This window comes from Bombyx mandarina, chromosome 09 (genome assembly GCF_030267445.1).
Source record: "Bombyx mandarina strain Sakado chromosome 09, ASM3026744v2".
Taxonomy (NCBI): domain Eukaryota; kingdom Metazoa; phylum Arthropoda; class Insecta; order Lepidoptera; family Bombycidae; genus Bombyx; species Bombyx mandarina.
In genome coordinates, this window is record NC_143216.1 from 6,348,741 (window position 1) to 6,372,344 (window position 23,604).

General features: G+C 37.3%; 1 protein-coding gene across 1 annotated transcript; it reads left to right on the top strand.

Annotated features, from left to right (window-relative positions):
- The first annotated feature begins 20 nt into the window (after positions 1-20).
- On the top strand, positions 21-23,604 carry LOC114247610 (putative carbonic anhydrase 3). The gene is made up of 7 exons (XM_089729710.1): positions 21-246; positions 10,863-10,907; positions 11,595-11,759; positions 13,912-14,050; positions 18,447-18,552; positions 20,739-20,966; positions 21,853-23,604. The coding sequence occupies exons 1-7, from the start codon at positions 201-203 to the stop codon at positions 22,153-22,155; spliced, it is 1,032 nt and encodes a 343-aa protein (XP_089585836.1). The 5' UTR covers positions 21-200; the 3' UTR covers positions 22,156-23,604.

Genomic DNA, 23,604 nt, shown 5'->3' on the forward strand with positions numbered 1-23,604 from the left:
GGTTATAAGTGAGGGAAATCGTTGGCAGCGCACAGTTGTCTGCCACAAAAACCGCGTGTCGGTGCGGTCATTCCTCATAATAATAATGAACGTATTTTAAAATACGTGCGTGTAAACTTAACGCTTCGTATAAAAAACATGAATTTTTTTTTTGTGTCTTAATCGACTGGTGTGCTAATTGAAGAAAACAACTGAACAAGATGCAGGGCGTTATAGCAACATTTATTTTGTTTGCTACTTTACAAGGTACATATATGTATTGGTTGTGTTATTATTAGCAATAATATCCGGTAAGACAGTTTTAAAATACTTATTTGGCTAATTAAATTGATATGCGAATGATAAATAGACCCATCATCTTTCATAGACAAAGAATTGCATTTGAGAGTTCAAATTCGTTTAACTGAATTTATTTACAAATCTTTCTAGATTATTGTGATCATAAACAAATGGTATTGCCAATGTTATTGAAGCTCAGTAAGCATATTGTTTAAAGTTGTGATTGTATTTACTTGTATAATATCTATTTTTATTTAGAACCTATCTGGATGAAAGCTAGATATAGTACGTAATGTAAGAATATAAATTTAATATGAATTTAAGAATAAGAATATAAATTATTTTTTAATTTAAGAATATAAATTTATTTTTTTCGTTAGTATAATAAAATCCAATTAAAATTTAAGATTGTAGTTCATTTAAATTTATGACTTCACACTTTTCTTTTCAAGTACGTATGTAATTTCGCTACCTTGTAATAATGGTACAAGTTTTTATTTATTTGATCATGCTCTTAATTTTATATTTTAATTCTCTAAATTATTGTTTATTTACCTGAGTCAATTTACACAATAAAATGTCGTGTATGAAAAATACGTAAAACGTGGTTGAATTTAAGAATGTTTGTCTCGGTTAACAAGTCAAGTCAATTCAAGTTAGTCAATGTCACGAAAAATCTAAAGTTCGATCATAAATAAATTAAGTTTTCGTATTGCTAGCGCACTGTTTATTTCTTTACATGACACAACTTTTTACTGTGCATCTATGTGCATTTATTTTTATTGTCACGTAATTTCATGTTCACTAAATTTTAATACAAACAATATTATTGTATTGGTATTTCAATTACAAAGCTTCGGTCAAATAAAAAGTTAAATGTAAATAATTTTAATATTTTTCTAATACCACTGCTTTCTATTAGGTTTATTCTGTTTCCTGGTAGCTGTATTAAATCTTATTACGACAAATACAAGCGACGACTAACGGTTTGTTGACATCCATTACGTGACTTATCAATGACCGTCCTATTTGTACATGGTATAACGCGGTATTAGTTTATTGTTAAAAGCAAATTAAGTATGTTTGTATCATGCCTGTATTTAATTAAGTTCGTATTGCAGTGTAAGCTGTATTGTAAGCCCGTATAGCTGGTTCTATCGTCCAGCTTCTTTCTGTCGCGAAGAGTTTCTCTAAGAGGTCACGGAGCCCGTAATTACCGCTGCTTATGGCGTAGTTTAAACAACACTTCTAGTCGCTATTAGATTAAACCAGAGGCTCCCAAACTTATTTTGTGTACTGCTCATTTTGAGAATAAATTACTTTTTATCGCCCCCATTTTTTCACCTACTTAATATCACTATAGCGAGAGCTCAGCCAGTGTCTAAGAGCCCTCCTAGATGAAATTGCAAATCGCCTCCCAAGCCTCTACACAATGTCCTCCCTTTTTTTTCTGAGTCACTTACCGCCCCCCTTTAGATCTGCAGCGCCCACAAGGGGGCGTTATCGCCCACTTTGAGAAAGGCTGGATTAAACCAATACCTATACTACTCTCCAAGTGTGCATGAAGTCCGATCGTGCCTGTGTCTTTGTTCAAACGCGGCTTGTGGAGAAGTACTTAACGGTAGGCAGCGGCTTGGCTTTGTCCCTGTCATTGTTGAAGTCTATGGGAGACGGTAGCCATTCACCATCAGGTGGGCCGTATGCTCGTGTGCTTACAAGGGCAATAAAAAAAAGTTCATTATATTCTCTACTGGTGTATTAAAGGCAGGGAATAACGTGAATAATTAAGGCTAGGTACTGCCACTACGAATGACTGGGAAGTAAGTAGGTAATTTTATGACATAGAACACGGTGACAGCCTTGTTACCTCCGTGTACTCGGAGATTTCAAACGATCGACAGACGACATTTAATATCCTTACAAACTTCCAAGAACACTGAGATTCTTACAATACTATCTTCGGCGGTGTTTAGTGTAGGATTCATTTGGAAAGACAAGTTTGCTTTCAAATACGTTGCTAGCCCTGAACAGAGCGAAGTGGTAGTTCACTACCTAAAAAATTACTTGCTTTATAACAAACACTCAGACTGAGTCTTCTGTGAAGTACTGCTCCGAGACTGCCAAGTATCAACTACTTCCATTTAACATTGTAAAGATTGCTGATAATCTTGATCTCACTGTCAGCTTAGAATGTCTGCGTCTACAGACAACCTTTCAGAGATCATTTTTACAACGTACCATCCGGTTGTAGAATGGTTTCCTAAGTACTATAGCTTTCAATGAAAATAATTACTATAGAATCTTAAATGACTTGGCTATGCTTTAGGCCTAAAGCTGCTGTTCTTTACAATTAAAGTATTCAATGAAGTTCTTAAAGCTTTACGCATTGCCTAGGATTGCATAGCAAGCATTATTGAGAAGACATAAAATTTATATTAATTGAAATGAGTTTTTCTCTTAGAAAGTTCGGGGTCGAAAGTACCACGTAAAAAAATATGCAGTGAATTTTCAATATTTTCTGTATTCATATTTAGATAACAAAAACAATCAGAATTCCGGTCACCGTCCTAGTCGAACCCGTCGCTTGCGACGAAGGGCTCGACGAACGAACGGCGGACGAACCCATAGACACAGCCCACTGAGTTCCTCGCCGGATCTTCTCAGTGGGTCGCGTTTTCGATCTGGTGGTAGATTCTGCGAAGCACTGCTCTTGCTGGGGCCAATGTTAGCAACACTTCCGGTTTGAGCCCCGTGAGCTCACCTACATGCTAGGGTGAAGCTGAAATAGCCTCTCAAGGTACATCAGCATAGGTAGGGGGATAAAAAGAAAAAAATTAATCAGAATACCCCAATGAACCAACTGAGCCCAATTTTTAAAGAACTTTTTTGCCCTTCACAAAACCTATTATGCCAAATACAATGCAATTTTATTCAGATATTATGAAGTTTTTCGACTTTTATCTGGTCTCGAAATCATTTCACAGCTTCATATTTACCCATTCAGAACAATAGGAACTCTGTCGTCATTACTATAATTATCTGAATTGTTTTAGTACCATCAACGAATTTAATTTAAAGTTGCTTTGTCTTTTATTTAAGCTTTTTGAAAGAATTTCACTCTCTGAATCATTTCAAATTCTGCCTGGAAAAATGTCGCTATTGAAAAAACCAGCAAGTATAGCTCCAATATAATTGTTTTGTGCTTTATATTTTTAATTATTGCTTAGCATATTATCGATACCCATAGACATTAAAAGGTTGATGTGAATCATGAATAACTTATTTAGGTTTATGGCATGTATTAAAGCAATGTTTATTTGTATGCATTTCTGCAAGCTGTCTGTAGTTTGAATGAGAACATTACGTAGGTTTTTTTTATTACACAAATTATTTGACAGAATTGAAGTTAGTTGTCAAATAAACATCATTATTTTTTTAAATGAAGGTTTTTCATACGTGCAGAAAATCATCAAGCATAATAATAATATGTTAAATATTTCGTGGGTAAATCATAATTTTTTTTATCCTTTTTGTTTCCTACCTAACCGCTGGTAGCCTAAGGGACTATTTCAACTACAGACAGAGAAGTTTATGTAATATATTATTCAATATTACTATGTACCCGTGTTTTTTATCTTTTGATGGATATGTATGCTCCAGACTCACTTAGAAAATAGAGAGTTCTGTGTAGTTCCTAAGAATTACTACAAAAGTTATTAAATGATTGCGATAATCTGATATAACAAATTATGATTCGCCGAGTTACACAATCAAAGAGATCTGTGACTGTTTTATATTCAGACTTTCGCTAAACCTGTGTAGTAATTTTTTACAAAACCATCTCTCAAAACTAGGCCGTCTTTGGTCTCGGTTTTATAAAAAAATACAAAATATTGAATTATGTTTTATATTTGGTATCTATTACATATATAAAAAATATTATAATCGATTATTGTCCAATATTCTTTTCACTAAGGGGCTGCTGAAACAGCTAAGTTACAGTTTATGTTAATAGTTTAACATCAAGTAGGTAAGTTCTTAAATTCTGATTAAATTATATAAGAAACATTTATTTTCGTTATAAACAGAAGTGCTAAGTACAGGTTAATTAATTTTGAACGACTGTTTTTGTCTCCATAAACTTATAAATATGTATGCATATAGACTTTTTGGTTTTTTATTCAATTTTGTTATCTCCATAAACATTTAACCGCAGTTTTGAAATTTTCATAGGCATTGAAGTACGATGTCCATTGACATGTCCAAGTCGATTATTCTACAGTAGATATTCACTATCAAGTGTGTTAACGAGGTTACTTCGATGGGATCATAATTTTTAACGGTAGGTTTTAACTCTATGTTTACTACATCTTTATATTTTTATGGTAAGGTTGAGGTACATTTTTTTGTTAGTTAGCAATGTACCTTAAAGCGTTAACAAGCATCCTGAGTGGTTTTAGAATACGAACAAAAAAAAAAAAACATCCACGATATAATTTTTCTGTCACAACTCGAATTTCAAAATCCTAGGCCCGTATTTGGGCGCAACATTTCAGTGTTGCATTTATATTCGGTGACATTGATATTTATCTTTTTAGGATAACTTTAAAATTGAAATTGCATTGTATGTTATTGGTAAAACCCGACTGATCAATGCAGATGTAAATGGCACTCATTTTAGTCGATCTTTTCAAAATGAGTATTAGTATTGTACGGTAGACAGCGTTTTGGGTGTACTCCTGATACTGATGATACGGGTGATACTGATGTCTACGAGGGACAGCGGTCACCATCAGAAGGCCTGTATGCTCGTCAGCATTCAAAGACAATGAATAATAATACGAATAGAGCCTCGTCAATTTCTTCGCTGGCTTATTACAATTACAATAATTAGTATAAATGAAAGGTATCGTATGACACAAAACTTTTTTGGAAAAAAAAAACGACAAAGGGAACGTTTACCGAATGAGTGGATCCGAAATATAGTTGTTCGGAACTTGTCAATATGCAAACTTATTAACGCGATTCAGGTTTAGTCAAATATCTTTTAAGCTTAACGGTACGCCAGTTTTGCACCTTTTTTAATTAACATTTTACGTTGTATCATATTATAATAATTACAAATTATTTTAGTATTACTGATTACTAATTATTGACATTAGGTGGTACAAACAAAGTGAATGTTGTCGCTTGGATGGACATTACTTTTTTATAACGTTTTACTACGATCAGTGCCAATATCATGTAAATCAAAGCTATAATTATGCGCCTACAAAAAAAAATATGTTATACCTCTATATTATCAGAAAATAGTCGACCCGTACGTGTTGATTGCTATCGAAATTGCTCTTCCAACCTTTACTGTTGTCTCCATGTTGACTAATAACAATGCATGTACAGATAATATCTAACGGCCCTTGGTATCATTCCAACAAATAAATATCTATGCTTGTTGCGACGCATTACAAACGTTGTCTTTATTAACAGATCTTTGTAGATCTATATTAGTTCAAGTGGCTAATCTAATAATGGACACATTACATATACGAATTCTTGTAACTTACATTTTTCATACTTTGGGATTCATTTGATGCCACTTTTAAGCTCCGGTTCTTAAATCCCAGCTAAAATAAGTTGTAATTAAACGAAGTATAAATACTCAGGATATTGACACTATTTTTAATTTTTATTATTATTACCTGTGACACAAATAATTCACTTTTGTATAGATACACATGTATGAATAAATAAAGTATTAATGTTGTATGTAATAATAACGTTATTTGATAATAATAACGTTATAATAACGTTAATAATAACGTTATTCGATAATAACGTTATTATTCGATAATAACGTTATTATTACATACAATGTACACGATTGTTACACACAAGGAAAGGGAAGTCTTCAAGCAGTCCCATGGTTAAAAGATAAAAATATTCATAAGACTCATGAAGGAATTCAACTTAAAACTCGACGAAATTTTGTCATTTTGTATACAAAGTACTTTCCCCATACGTGATACGGATTTTTATCTGTCCATTAACTTAAAATAATGCAAATGATTCCTCTTTTAAAATAATATTTATAAATTGAACAATTTACCCGTTTTCCTTGAATTTAAAAAGCTTCCTGAGGTTGCTAGCCTTGTTACGTAGCTTTTGTTCTTTGTGGCCTATATAAAACGAACCCAATAGCAGCAGCACTTTGAGTGACACTCTATATAATTTAGCCACACCTATGTGATTTTATGTAATATTTACAAGTAATATGTTATTGAGTATAAACCATTTTACCGGTTTATTTGATTGTTTTAAATCATATTCACCAATATAGCATTTACTTCATTATTCGCCAGCAAACCACTGCGTTTCTCGCCGGATCTTCTCAGCGGGTCGCAATTCCGATCCGGTAGTAGATTTAGCGAAGTGCTACTCTTGTTATGACTACTGTTAGCAATTCTGTTAGGTTGAGCCCGTGAGTTCATCTACTGTGCGCGCGAAGGTGGAATAGCCCCTTAGGCTACCAACGATTAGGTAGGAAAAAAGAAAAAAGTTCGCCAGTGGTAGACATAATTATTAAAACTTTTAGTGTTTAATGTCGCGTTTTTATATTATTCTCGATGCTTCCAATACTTTACAGTTTTCGTGGTCACGGACGACTCAACTGTATTTACATATTCACCAATTTGGAATTCTATAAATTTACATACGTCTTGATAATTTATTCAGAAATATGCGTATTTTTTTGGCATTTAAATCGTTGCGCTCAAAATATAATATTATACTCAAATTGTTGAATGGGACCTGGGTAAATACTTTCTCCTGATAATCACATAGAGCAACTTGCTAAGAATCTGTATTATCGGTACCTATCTCGGTCGTTTTCACGAGCAGAACTAATTAAAAGCTTTTATTTCGTGAATCACGAATTGTGATTTACGTTTTCTATTTCTGTACTTATATTATTTTGTAGTATTCTTAAAGTCTAATTTTAAAAGCATTTTTGTAGAAGTACCTAAACTTGTTTTTACCAAGTAAGTAGCGGAAACTTATGTTTTTTTTTGTAACAAATGAATTTGAGGAATTTAAGGCAATAAACAAGCAAGTTCCTATTAATCGAGTATACGTCGAGTGAGTGGTCAGCGATGCTCATGTGCATCAGAGATGCCAAGCTCAAGGCTGATTCACCGCCTACCGTTTTAATTTCAAAACTCATCCGAAGAATTACACATCATAGGGCATTTCATTCTAATGTTTGTAGCCTCTAGGAACCACTTTATGCCAGGGAGACCAAAAGCTCGTCTATCTAACTAAAATAATAAAAATAGCATTAACGCTTTTTTCTATAAATCAATCTAACATATTCAAATGTAAATTCCCTTCATTTTTTTCTTAATCAAATGAAAATCGTTGTAAAGTTCAAGCCTATACAGTAAATCGCTTTACTCGCAACAGTATTTCACATGTTCATTGTAAACTAGATTTCAATAAATATTAAGTTCTGAGCGTTTGAAATATACCTATAATCGTTTCGATGGGAATCTATTACGTCACTTAACTATGAAAGTTTCATAGTTCTCGCATTGTACAGTTTCAGCTTAGTATTTAATCATTGTAACGTATTGTTTCAAGCAGTCGACCTTTTTGACCCTTTTTATTGTTTCATATCATGGTATACTCAATTATAATAATCGATTTCATTGTTTAAGCGCGAAAATCGAACAGAAGGTCAATTCACTACCACCACAATATTAAAAGTAAAATAAAGTCATAATCTACTTAAATACATGGATTTGACAATGTCAACGGACTCCGGTCATCTATAAACTAAACCATATGAGCCGTAGACGACCTAACCATGTAGAACAATTAAACAAAGTATTAAAAAAGGTGCATATGGATGCATTTCACATTGCGTGACTTAAAACATGAAATCGGTGATTGTGAACCGATTCAATTGTGTTCCTGTTGGCTATATGCAACTGTTTTGCTGCAATGCGCATCGTGATATTGTTTATGAACCGTGTTTCTGGCACAAACATTTGATCGTGACGACATTAATCACAACGCCATTGCCAGTTGTAGATGGAAAAATATAGAAATTGTCGTCAGCGGCAACATCTTTAAAAATATATTTTACTCGTCACAGAAATTAGTTACGGTCGAGATTATCTTGAATCGTTTTCCATATATATGCTAATGCAGTTTCCGTTGATATCACACAATACTGACATTTATGACGATTAATGGACAATGCAAACTCATGTCTTTTATCGCAAGGCCGTTGACGTGGACATCACCCCAAGACCTTCAGAAATGTTGTCGGTAATTAACAAATTGAACACAATGCTAAAACCGTCCAAAACATTTCACACCGAATTATACGAGACAATGATTTGTATTGCCGTTCTCGATAGCATTTATCTGTTAATAATAAACATTAAATAGGCAAAGTGTGCATATCGTTTGGGCTTTCGAATAAGTTCCAGCCCCACCTGCAAGTGAAAGGAGCCGCACTGAATAAGTAAGTATCGGCATTCTAGGATAGCATTGATTATTATCGCGTCTGAAAGTGGACCATTTAGGATACTTACCTATTTTGCATACGAAATCTAGCGTGACCATTGGCAACAATGAAAGGTCATTAAATCTATTATTAGTAAGTTTATGTACCGTAATTTATTTTTATCAATGAACTTTTCACGCGTCAGTTCACGTTACGGTACACTTTGTCTGCCACGTTTCGATTCGTAGGCATTAAACTAACTCAAATAATTTTTTTACACAATAACCGTGAGCGTTCTACAAATCACCTTAAAAATACGACCGTGAAATGAGACAATGAACAGCATTATTGAATTACGTTGCACCTCGAAACTTTCATTCGTTTTACACTAGCCATTAACACGAAATAAAATATTCTGTTCTAACTATGTAGAATGAATGCACTCGTTAAACTATAGGCAATGCGCGTGATTCAAGTCATGCGAAGGTAAATGAGATACCGCCATTGAAAAATTGAATTTTTAATAATATATTTTTCAAAAGCAATAAATATCATGTGTGGCATCCATTTTGAAGCTATTAGCCTCCTAAATGAATGAAAAAGCTATTATGTTGATTTGTTTAATAGAAAAAAAATACATAAAATAAATCTAAATCGATTCATTTTGCTGTAGCAGTACAATACACGATTTATATTTGTAAGTATACGTAGTATTTGCAATTCAAAAGTATAATATTAGTATTAACTTGTTACCTAGTTCTAAATTTATTCAAATAATGAATTAATTTACATGATACAGTAATTGAACATTTTGAATCTCGGTATATTATTAGCCTATAAATAAGTTCATAATATTGTAATGACAGTATTCCGGTGTGCAATACAATAGTTCGTACAGTAACAATTGTGATCTAACTGTGTATTCAATAACTAAGCCGGTATTGGTGGTGGTCTCCCGATTTCAAACGTAACCATTGTAATCGAAATATAATGAAGTAGGCAAGCTACAAAAAGTTTCTTCAACGGATAAAATAGGATCTTGAAGGAATCAGTTCTTCTTCCACATTAGCTAACCTCGTCCAGTTAAGTCAAACAGTTAGATGGGTTAACGATCACACGGCCCAAAGTGGCTACTGGTTCATATACATCACAATATGCATGCCGTTTAAGATATGAGGTCGAACTTTAAATTTTGCTGTATAATTTGTACTATAAAGGTATACTATAAATTAGCTGTTCTTTTTCTAGTAGACATTTGAGTTTCAGTTATCGCAAGTTTCACTCTTTACTTGTTGGTAAGCATTATTAAAAAGGTATGCGGTCTGTATGTTTAGGTTTGTATTTTTCTACGTATTTTAACCGCAACTACAATTTGTTTACTTTCTAATTTTGTATAAACAACAATTGCCAATGGCATCAATGTTTTCAGGTCTGTTTACTCATATAATAAAAAGATGTGTGGTGTTGTGGGACACCGGATAGGAACGAAGTTCCTTATTATAAAAATATTAATTTAAAGTTCTATTCGAGGTATAAAGTAAATAAAACTGAAGGTTTCGCAACAACCCACGGTCATTCGGTAACGTGCGAACTTATTGTGGTACACTTCATTCGCGGTTGTTTGAATAAGAGTTAGTGTATTGCGCAAACGAACGCTCTGAGATCGTGGTCAATGAATGATTAAAAAAATATGTTATTTTTTGTACGTTATTACAAAGTTAAATCGGACACTGCGTGCATTACTAATTTGTATGTTATTACAAAGTTAAGTTGTACACTGTGTGCATTACTAATAAAAATCTTACGTTACGGACGTTTTTCCCGGTTAAAGTAAGTACCCCTTCGCATCGTCCCATAAGGAGCTTCGTTCCAAAAATATATCTTAAGAATTTCATCTACAGCCCAAAAATTCACACAAACTACTCGTTGGCTTGATTATGCTCATAAAATAACGCTGTGCACTTATTATAAGATAATTATGTATTATATATGAATAAAAAATTAAGATTTTTTAAATATCCGTTGTAAAAAAATTTATTCTACTCATTATGTTTCGTTTTTTTATCTTTAACAGTACTCCTTACGCTGGGAGATGACTTCGGATATGATGGAATCACAGGTAATATTTTACATTTGTATTTATTTATTCGTGTTCTTGTGTAACTTTGAGTAATTTCAAGAAAGATTCCTACACAGCAAGTCTTAATTTATCTCTGACAAATCTTACTTCATTAGAGAACTATTTCTTATTGCGATTTATCGTTCGCTATTCAGAATAGCCGGAAATAAAATGGGGTCGTTGTAGAAGACGTGAGAATGTGTTGATTTCAAAATATTTTACGATAAACCACGTTTGAATGCGTAGTGTACATATATGCTGGTTTTCAACGAAAGCAGATGAAATAGACTCTGCGTCAATTGTGACTTTTGGGAATTTGGTTTTTCTTGCTACAATTCTAATTTAAAACTCAAAGGATAAACCTTTAGCGGATGTTGATCTTATATGTTTAAGAAAACACATTTTCTTAAACTAAAATTTTAATATGGTTATTGTTGATTTACACAATGGAATCAACGTGTTATTATTCTATCATCAAAATTAAATGTCATTATCGTTTTTTCTTGTAGAAATACGTTCATTTCTAAAATTACCTTGTAAAATTTGGTTGTTTTGTTTTTGTCGTAATTTAATAAATTTCGCAACAAAGTACTAGGCATAAGCCATAAGCAATAAAGAGATCTAGAACTGTCCATGCCTACTACATAAGAACAACATCTATAAAATACAAATTTTCTTTGTCTATAGGACCAAATTACTGGGGCGAGAGATATCGAGAATGCGCAGGAAAGCACCAGAGTCCTATCAATATCAACATTCTGCATGTTAAACATATAATTCTACCAGATATAGAGTTCATCGGCTTTGATGACTCGATCGACGATGTACACGTCACCAACAATGGACACACAGGTTAGATTATAACATCTCTCCATATTCTTCAAGAATTGTTTTTTATAATATACGTATTGATCGATATATTATCGGTTTATGTTCGCTACTAAGTATTTTTATATAGTCTTAAAGGTTGTTAAAGAAGTCTGTTATTCTAAAAACGGTAATGAGGTCGTAACTGGTTTAAAAGGCGTCGTAAAGCAATGTATCGATCTATAGTTTTAGATATTAATGTGAAGCGCGATGCTTATTTCTAATAGTAGACAAAAAATGTCGCGAAAATGCTGGAAGGCGACTACTAATTTGGAATACTCTAACTTGTCGTATACTTCAAGTAAGAAGTCGTCGAGACCTGACTGATGGGACGTCTAGTGTACCTACGTGGATTATTCGATGCCAATATTTCGGTTAAAATCCCCGTATAATTGTAAAATAGGTAATCTTATTGCTAAAAGCATTCTCTTTTAGACAACCACTTGGTATGGTATGGTAAGTATCGTAAACTTTCATAAGTTGGAACCACCTTGCTGCCTATTTGCACCACGAAGTAGTTCGTCCGGTTCAAATAGTCTGACAGTCGTATGTACAATTTAAATATGTCTTGGACTGTGTTATTATGTGATGCCTATGAGCTCAGGCTACCAGTTAACACAAGATGAACCGTAAGCTTGTTTACAACTCATTTAGTAAGTTTTTTTTTTAAAACAAACGCATACTTAAGGAATGCACAGAATATGCAACGTGCATCCTTATATTTTTGTGAATTGTTTTGTTGTTTTGAATTGTAAAAACATCCTTATGTTTTCACAATTGAGAAAGACAGGAAATCAATACTTCCGACCTAAATAGGATACAAAGAATTCATTGAGGATTCATTAGGTATGGTTAATACTTCCGTGGATTTTGTATACCTACGTAATAAATTATTAAGGTAAATGGTACAAGAAACAGATGATTCATTATTTACGTATATAAAATTGTATTTGTACAACGGTAATCTGCTTTATGCGGGCAGCTCAGGGTCGGCCATAATAACATGGGGAGTCTGTGTCCAGCATTGGACGTCATGGACTGATAAGAAAATATAGGTATGCATTAGTGCTTTTTTTTTTTTTTTGGTCAGGAGGAAATCGCCGGACTATGTCGGAGTCGAACCGACTAAAACCTCCTGTCGCTCAACAACCAACGTCCAAACCTCACATGAGACAGAACTCATGAAAAGGCAAAGGGGGGAAAGTGAAGTGTTTAGTGCGGAGCACATCTCTCCCATCACCCTCCCCCTCGGGACGCCGGACTGGCGGTCGTCGGCGCCACGACCACCAGCCCTCTCGGTCGGCAGGCTATCCGGAGCCCGCCTAGATGGCGCCGGTTAGAGTGAATGCATTAGTGCTAGTAAGATTTTAACATAGCATTTGGTAGGAGATATAAATTCATAAAGTCAGAGTCGGTTGATCGATCGATTATAGTATTTCTGTTTAAAACAAAAACAGTACGACTGTGAGTGAACACAATAACGAAGATAAAATTTATAGGACATACGATTCTGAATTGGTAATGGTTCCTCCCAATAGAATAGGCGTTTATATGGAATGGTACTCTAGATGGTAAATATCTAATCCCGCTTACTTTTATAGCATTAGCTCCTTTGATTAACTAATAAAAGAGTAATAAACATGCCTTCTTATCAATCTACTTCATACAAATGACCGAACCAAATTGCCGTCAAGTCCAACAATTTGCATACTTAAACGTCCGAGACCTAATAGGTCAGAGGCTTGGTTTAGTCATGAGATTGTGCCGTGGTTCTATCCTGAGGCTGATGCTTTATTTCCTAGTAATATGTAACAATTTTGTTGTCACTAATGACTTCCGCGATGTAGAAATAACATCGTGTCACAAAATCGAAACCGTTTGAAGGGTAGCATCGCCGCAATTCAGAATTTGATTTGTTGGCAGCATTCTCGTTGCTAATCCGAGATAATCGGTAACTGCTGATAATACAGTTGTCTATTACTGAATAGTCATGCTACTAAATGGGGAAACGCTCACCTATACAAAATTATAAAAAGTAGAAATTTTGGAAGTAGGTATCTAGCCACTATTTCTGAGTATATTTCTAAATCTATTTTGTTTAATTTATGAATTTAATTAAGTTATGTTTTGATTTCAGTATTAATTGAAGTGAAGAATGAACCTCATCCGAGGGTTCGCGGTGGGCCTTTAGATGGTGATTACATCTTCAGCCAGATGCATTTCCACTGGGGAGATAACGACACGTTTGGCTCTGAAGATACTATCAATCATAGGAGGTAAATAATTTATTTACTTAATAAAAACTAGAGAACGTCAGCATTAAGAAAATTGAAGGTTGTCTGTTATTCGATATTCTTAAGTAGGTACAGAATAAAATTATGGTTGTTTTATAACTTTAGCAATAACATTGTTTTTTTTTTCTATTTGTTTAAATATATAAAAATGCTCTTGTATCTGAAATATTTAAGGTTTTGTATGAAAAAAAAACTGTATAATTAAGGAGTGGCAATACTTTATTGAAACGACTCCATATTATGTAGATAAATACATTCATACTTCTACTGCTAAAGCTTAATCAACGACCTGCGATGCGAACGGGTAACTGTTACGCATAAAATAAATATCATTATCCGGTTATCCTGAATTTTGCGTACCGAAGCCTATAGTCATCACAACGTGTATACTGTACTGACCTTGAAACTTGAGCTGCAAGTCTTACTTGTTTAGTATAACGGCCGTCCCACCATTCAAATTGGTACGCATGACTGCTTGACGGCATAAATAGGCAGGATGCTAGTATCTTTGTAGACTTACAATGCGCTCTGCCATTAAGTAACCAGTAAGTAATGTATCAGACAAAAAAGAACGGATGCAAAAACATAATTTTCAAGGTAACTAATAATTTAAGTAGTTAGTAAAATCATTGAAATTTCTTTGTAGTGCCACAATAATCAATGTAATTGTACGCGACAAATTCAAAATATTCGTAACGTACGTAGTGCGAAATTAAGTAACATACAATGAAAGCAGTATGGAAATGAACATAAAAAAAATATTCTAGTAATTTACCTACATCATTATGTCGGGCGTTCCCAAAGTTTACTCTTATTAGCAGACAATACCAACCAAACCAAGCCATTCGCCCAAATCGTTAGCAAGCCATTCGCCCAAATCGTTAGCAATGTTAATCATAGTTCCTGAACATACTCGTTCTTTGCATATTGTAGATAGTACGTACCTATGATGAAGTTATTTTTCTGTCATGAGGGTATGTCTACAATTTTACTGTTTATTTAATTTAAATCTGGACGATTTATAATAAAAAAAGAAGCCGACGTCTAAGCCAGTAATAAATTGAATGATTTTCAAACAGCCGGCTACGACCACACTTGCAAGCCATGAGCGTAAATTAGCGTTGCATTAATTATTCGAACACTAGAATTATTGTAATTTCAAACGTGAAGTAGGTATATGAAACGATTGTAATTTAGATAATATCAAAGACGTACAGTAAAATTTTACTCACAAGAAATCTTATTTCTTTGTATTCTAGAACCTCGGTTTTACACTTTGTACCTACCTACTATTTTTTTTTTTTTTTTTTCCTACCTATGCTGATAGCCTTGAGAGGGTATTTCAGCGTACCCTAGCTTGTGTAGGTGAGCTCGCGGGGCTCAAACCGGAGAATTGCTAACACCGCCCTAGCAAGAGCAGTGCTTCGCAGAATCTACCACCGGATCGGAAGCGCGACCCACTGAGAAGATCCGGCGAGAAACTCAGTGGGCTGTGTCTGTGGGTTAATTCGCTCGTCGAGCCCTTCGTCGCAAGCGACGGGTTCGGCGAGGACGGTGACCGGTGCTTGTATTGCCTAAAAGCACCGTTAATGGATCAGGAGGATCCGTGATGACGTGCTTTGGGCGACGTCGACGGTTTACCAAACAGTCTACAGGATCGGGTATGTAGTTTCCGGCGGCCACGACAAGAGGGTTCTCATGTCGTGCCGCCTTCTCAAAGTGGCGCAGCGATGCCGACTGTAGATACTTACTGACGGGGTCGAGCTCCAGGTCATCGTGGATGTCCACATTCCTCTGGAACCATGGTGCTCCGACGGCTATCCTGCAGAATCGGGATTGTATAACCTGAAGGGGTTTCAAGTTGGTGCGGGCCGCGTGAGCGAACACTACGCTTGCATACGTCATGACGGGGCGTATGCAAGTTTTGTAGAGGGTTACCTTGTTACGGAGGGACAGTTTGCTTCGTCTACAAAGCATTGGGTAGAGTCGTCCTAGTATAAACGCGGCGCGATCGCGTACCGTTTTTACGTGGGGACGGAATGTCATCCCTCTGTCGAGGGTGACGCCTAGGTATTTGACCTTCGAGGCCCACGGTATGGGCTGGTCAAAGAGAGTGATGGGGCTAACGGCGGAGGTGTTTACGCGCCTATTGGGGAGTGGGGTACTCGAAGTGGTATTCGGAGGGCGACCCCTTTTGAATAGCACCGCTGTGCTTTTCGTGGGGTTGATGTCAATTCGCCACTTCCGGAACCACTGTCCCATGGTGGTTACTGCGGTCTGGAGTCGCCGATGAAGCAACGACATCTTCCTACACGAGTAGTAGATAGCCGTGTCATCGGCGAAGAGCGCTAGATGGGTCTCCGGAGACCGGGGTATATCGTTGATATACAAACTAAATAGTAACGGGGAGAGTGCGGAGCTTTGCGGGACTCCGGCAGTCAGATGACGGGGACGAGAACGAGTTCCCTCTACTCGATATCGAAACGAACGGTTCGACAAGAAGTCTCGTATGATGAGCACGAGTCTGTCTGGCACTCCCATGTTGTACAGTTTGTAGATCAAACCGTTGTGCCAGACTTTGTCGAACGCCTTCGCTACATCGAAGAAGAGGGCGCCGGTCGGGATTTGTTTACGCCTATTTAGCCCTATTAAGATGTGCTCCGTGAGGCGGTGCACTTGTTGTACGCACGAGTGCTTGGCGCGGAATCCAAACTGCTCGTCTATTAGAATTTTATTCGCGGTAACGAAGTCCCAGAGGCGTTTCCGAAGGAGTCGTTCGTAAATTTTGCCTATCGCTGGGAGGAGACTAATCGGACGGTAACTAGCGGCTTCATTATTCGGTTTGCCCGGCTTGTGTATACCGATAACGTCCGCTTCTTTCCATACCGCCGGAAAGATGCAGTGCGTCATAGCGGCATTTAAGATGGTAGCCAACATTGTTATCAGTTGGACTGGTAAGAGTTTTAACGCGCGGTTGCGGATGCCGTCGGAGCCGGGTGCCTTCTTAGGTTGAAGGTTATCTATTACTTCTCTAACTTCGTCAGAGGTAATGGGGGGTAACGCGTCCGAGGGTGGCAGGGAAGCTCTGCGCTCGACCTCCCTGTCGACTGCCTCGGAGTGTTCGGGGTCCGCGTATTGAGTGCTGGTGGTGCACTGCTCTTGCAGTGCATCGGCCAGCAACTCTGCCTTGTCATTGTCATCGAAAGCCGGTGGTTGGCCTGAAGGGCGTACGAGAGGAGGCATAGTAGCGGTAGTTTCGGACTTGAGAGTCCTTGCTAGTCGCCAGTATGCTTGATGAGAGGGCGCGAGTCCTTCTAAGTAACTATCCCAATTCTCATTTCGGGCGTCGCTCAGGCGAGATTTTACATCCCGCTGTAGTCGACGCATCCGAATCCGGTTTGAGTGCGTGGGAAGTTGATCGTAGGCCCGGATTGCCGCGTTTCTAACTCTTAGGAGGTTCCTAAGTTCGGGGGACAGTCTGATGCGGTGAAAGCTATCCTCCACATCGACTTCTTTTGAGGATCTTATGATCGCGGAAGAGATGTGATCCGTGATGATGTTTATGGATTCGACTGTGTCCTCGGGGGATGGAGTTGAATCCGGGCCGCAGGGGAGGATTGGTGGAGCGGCATCGGCTAAGCATTTGCCCAGCTTCTTCCAGTCGACCATGGTCCTCGTAGCTGTGACTGGGTTGTGGGGGCGACCGAGCTGCATAACGACAGGTCGGTGGTCTGAGTCGAGCTCTGACATTGCTTCGATGGAACGTAAGCGCAGAGTTACGTTCCTCAGCAGTGCCAGGTCTATAGTGCTCGGACGGAGCGCGATGTTATACGGATAACATGTTGGAGTTGGGGGACCGACTACTTCGAAGGTAAGGTCGTCTATAAACGCGTCGAGACGCCTACCGTTTATGTTTGAACTGTGGCAGTTCCACCTATGGTGGTGGCAATTTAAATCGCCTGCCAGGATGACGGAGTCTCCCATGCCGAACAGTGACTCGATGTCACTGCTCAGAAGGGGCTTGTCCGGGGGGAGATAAACGGATGCGATGACGATCGGCTGGTGTCCCGTCAGCGAGATACGGCACACTGACGCCTCGATATGTGAGAGTTATTTTTATCTATTGTAACGATACCTCCAAAAATGTTTTACCTTTGATAAAGTAATCTACATTTCGTTATAAAATCGCCAGATCTCAATTTTCAAATATCGTTAGCATATTATTATGATTGTACCGCTAATGACACGTACATAAGTGTGATTGTGAATTTTTCTTTCAAATTTAATGTGCTAAGCTTGAATTTACTTTGTTAACCGTATGCACAGGTACCATACACACTTTCGTATTTATGATTACAATTTTAAAATTATCTTTCAGTTTTCCTATGGAATTGCACATGGTGTTCTTCAAAGAAGAGTATGGAACCCCAACCAACGCAGTGAAGCATCACGATGGATTAACAGTGCTAGCATTTTTTTACGAGGTAGGCCCTATTCATTGGAATGAAATAAAACTAGTTTAATAGTATTTATTTTCGATAAATAAAATTGTATTCATAAAATTCGATATCTCCAGAAACCGGAAATAGAATTTGTAAGACCGTTGATAAAAAAAATCTTCTTAGTCGCATACTTTATTGCTGAAGGTCGTGTCCCTGAAAGCCCTTCGTAGCTCTTTGTACCATCAGCTTCCATTTCCTTCGGTTTTCGACTTCTCTCAGAGCGGTCGCAACAGAGAGTCCAGTGAGCGCAGTTATCTGATCTGACCAACGGTTTGGTGGCCGGCCGGCAGGTCTTTTCCCTTCTACCTTGCCCACCACAGTCAATTTTTCAAGGTTGTCTGGTGGCCGCCGAGCAATGTGACCAAAGTAACCAAGAACCTTCTGGTAGCAAATCGTCGACAGTCTCGTTTCTATGTGAAGTTGTTCGAGGACAGATTTGTTTGTTCTCTTGGCGGTCCAGGGTATGCGGAGCATTCTTCGCCTTCACCACATCTCGAAGGCTTCTATTTTTTTCCGTTCTGTTGTTCGAATCGTCCACGACTCTGCACCATAGAGAAAAATTTTTTTTGCAACACTCCGTGAACGAACAATTTTTGTTGGCTTTAACTCATTTTCGAACACCCAAATTCGTGACTGGTTTTTTGTTTCGGGTTCGTACGCGTATATCCTTGATTCGTCACCTGATACAATGTTGTATACAGCATTTGAGGATCCTGCGTGGAATCTTTCGAGAGTTCTGACGCACCAAGTAACGCGAGCCGCTTTTTGCTCTTCACAGAGCGAATGCGGTATCCATCGGGAAAACAACTTTTTTACACCTAATTGTTCATGCAAGATTATTTGTATTTGACTCATGCCAATGTCTAAAGTTGCCTGAATTTCGCGGTATGTCACATGTCGATTTTCCTCAATCAATTTAAGCACAGCATCAACGTTTTCTTGGGTGACTGCAGTTTTTGGACGACCTTGACGGGGATCATCACTGAGCTTGACACGTCCACGTTGAAACTCAGCAAACCAGCGATAAATTGTGGTTTTGGATGGGGCTTCATCACCAAATGCAGAAATCATCCGGTCAACACACTGTTTTTGTGTTAAACCACTTCGAAAGTCATAATAAATCATCGCTCTTGAATTTTCTCGAGTCAATTCCATTTTCTCAACGACTAAACAAGTTTGACAAAACCTCGTGACAAGACCGAGAATCTTTTTTTAAATAAATAAATGGTATTCGATTTTTAAAACCAAGAAGTTTTCAATTAAAAAGATTTTAATATGACAGGAACAGTGGAAATATTCCATTCCCGATACTTTTAGTGCAGCCCTCGTAAATAGCTGTTCATTTAAATATGATGTAAAATCTGCTCATTATAAATAGCGCAGTCTCAAAAGTCTGACCAGTGTGTGTTGCTAGTTGCCGTCTCAGTACCACGTGTAGTCAGGCCTTATCAGAAGACTCAAGGTTTCCCTTAGAACAATTGAGAGGGTTATGCCCTAAGCTTCCTTGCGAAATCAAATCAGGAGTGAGGAGATTCGCATGAGAATCTTGATAACCGACGTACCCAAAGGATTGCGAGGTTGAAGTGGCTGTGAGCGAACATTGCTCTTAGAACAGATGACCGTTGGGGTCAAAAAGTTCTCGAGTGGCAACTGTGTACCGGAAGACGTAGTGTAGGTAGACCTCCCACAAGGCGGGCAGATGACCTGTTGAAGGTTGTGGGAATCCGCTTGATGCAAGCAGCCCAGGGTCGATCATTATGACGAAGCTTGAGGGAGGCCTGTGTCCAGCAGGAGACGTCTGTGGGCTGAAAAGAAGATTATTTGCTGACCAGGTGTTGAAAAAACGCATTCTCTTGCATTTGGCCGATAAGCGTTATCTAAATATGAAAACACATTTTGTACAAAGTGCTCCATCAATAATTATCATATGTTAAAATAATCCGCAAATCTATGTTAACGGATCGAAATTCATAAACTAATTAAGAAATACGTTACTTGATTATTACCAGTTAGTTTCATAACAATTAGTAGGTACGAAACTAGTATAGTTAGTGTTATTCAAGCGTTAACTTGCCTGTCTTACAAACTCGATTGCCTGTTATATTTGTAATCACAAATGTAATCCCATGAACTGTATTTTCCCTTAAAAAATCCAAATCTAATTTCAGTTGGACCGTCATCAGCATCCAGCTTACGATGATATAACATCCGCATTAGCGAATGTAACCGAACCCTATTCTTCCGTGGCGATGAGCCATCCCTTTTCATTCCTCAACATTTTGCCTTACGATTTGAAGAGGTACTTTACTTACAAGGGCTCATTGACAACTCCGCCTTGTTCTGAAGTTGTCATTTGGTTGGATTTCGAGCAGCCTATTAGATTAACACACGATCAGGTACGTTGGTTACAAATAAGAATTGCTTTACCGTATGCCTGGGCAGTGGTACCCCTAGTTGAAGTTAATACAAATGAAGAATTAATGTCGTGCGCATATAGATTAAGCCCCTTGAAGTAAAACTCATGTTTATAAATGCCTAAAAATTACACTCTTGACCCAAGCATTTTGTTGTAAAGATTGACCCTTGAAAAGCTTAAAGATATAGGTACCCTGTGTATATAAAATCTGTACGTGGTACAGTCTTTTTGGTATTTTGCTAGTTCTATAAAATGTCTTATTTGAAACAAGGTTTGCTTGAGTGAAGGTTTGAAGTCGTCGCGATCTAAAAGATAAGATGTCCGGTGCATACGTATCTAGTACGATGCAACAGTGTTCGAATCCCGCAGGCGGATAGGTATCAATTTTTCTAATGAAATATGTACTTAACAAATGTTCACGATTGACTTCCACGGTGAAGGAATAACATCCTGTAATAAAAATCAAACCCGCAAAATTATAATTTGCGTCATTACTGGCGGTAGGACCTCTTGTAACTATACCGAGACCTTAGAACTTATATCTCAAGGTGGGTGACGCATTTAAGCTGTAGATGTCTATGATACCTCTTATTGACATTTCGACCTCACGTCTCTAGCTAAATAGTGCCATTCAAATGATAATGTCCATCGGCATTATTCACTCAATCATTCTTCTGACCATATTTGACGAAGTCTCAAATATTTTAGTGTGGTGCTATATGTACATCTTTCATCGGCAATATACATATTATGTATATCTTACATCAGCAATAAACACTTTTTTGATTCTGATATTAAGATGCATATAAAGAATTCTGATCAGAAACTACTGAGATACCAAAATACATGTAAATTAATATTTTCAGATAGAAACGTTTCGTGAACTCAAATCAGCACACGGAAAGATCACTCATAATTTCCGACCAATACAGCCAATCGGTGACAGAATTGTATTTTATAACATTGACAACAGCTACTTTAGTTACAATACTATAGATGAAGATGAAGAGGAACATAAAGACACGCATCCAAGACGAAAGAAGCATCGCAATAATGCACAAAATATATTAAGCAAATATACTTTAATTTTATGCAATGTCTTGCTTTTAGTATATGGTATTCACTTAAGTCCATTAATTTCAGAGGTATCTTTCACGACTGATTTCTAAAATTAAAATGCAAGTGTTTTTGCATAATATTTCTTTTTGACACTCGGATTTGTTAGCAGAGACCCAATAAAACTATGTAGTATTAGGGAAAATTATAAAGACTGTTTGTGTATTTTATGTGATAAAACATTCGCCGATAATTGAAATCGACATTTTTTTTTTCTTTTTTTTTTCCTACCTATACTGATAGCCTTGAGAGGCTATTTCAGATTCGCCCTAACGTTTGTAGGTGAGCTCACGGGGCTCAAACCTGACGACGATGCTAACACGAACCCTAGCAAGAGCCGTGCTTCGCAGAATCTACCACCGGATCGGAAACGCGACCCACATCCGGCGAGAAACTCAGTGGGCTGTGTCTGAGAGTTAATTTACTCGTCCAGCCCTTCGTCGCAAGCGACGGGTTCGACGAGAACGGTGGCCGGTGCTTGAAGTGCCTAAAAGCACCGTTAGTGGATCGGGAGGATCCGAGATGACGTGTTTTGGGTGACGTCGACTGCTTTCCATTCTGTCCGCAGGATCGGGAATGTAGTTACTGGCGGCCACGATGAGAGGGTTCTCGTGTCGTGCCGCTTTATCGAAGTGGCGCATCGACGCCGACTGCAAATACTTACTGACAGACTCTAAGTCCAGGTCGTCATGGAGGTCGACGTTCCTGACGAACCACGGGGCTCCGACGGCTATCCTGCAAAAACGGGATTGAATAATCTGGAAGGATTTTAAGTGAGTGCGGGCCGCGTGTGCGAACACTACACTTGCATAGGTCTTGACGGGGCGTATGCAAGTTTTGTAGAGTGTCACCTTATTTCTAAGGGACATTTTACTTCGCCTGCATATCATCGGGTAGAGACGTCCTAGAATGAAGGCGGCACGGTCGCGTACCGTCTTAATATGGGGGCGGAATGTCACCCTACTGTCGAGGGTGACGCCTAAGTATTCAACATTTTAAATCACCTTGTAATGCAATGTTAGTCGAGTTTGTGTGATTTGGCTGTTGTTCACAATTTTCACGTTTTTGTGTAGTTGAAAGATAAGGTTTTGTTGAAGATGTGAATAATAATAAAAAATGCATAATTATAAATTTGGAGATAGTTCTGAATACTTAAAATATTGTTTTATTTAAATTATGAAGTTTATTTTTATTTAATGCCATTACGTTTACGTATACAGGGTTTATGGGAACAATTCAACGTATCACCGTAGGCCTATTTAAATGTCTAGAACTACTAATGATTTAATTAGAATTAGTTCTGTGGCAACTAATTTATTATTATTAACATATAGTAAAAACTGTTAGAAAATTGTTCCGTAAAGTATAAATCTGACTATTACATGTACATATCTATTTAAAAAGTGGTAGGAATAATTTATTATATAAATTAACAAACTAACGAGAGATATCGTTTATATAATGACTAGTATACTGTGATATTAAAATACTTTGAGATTAAA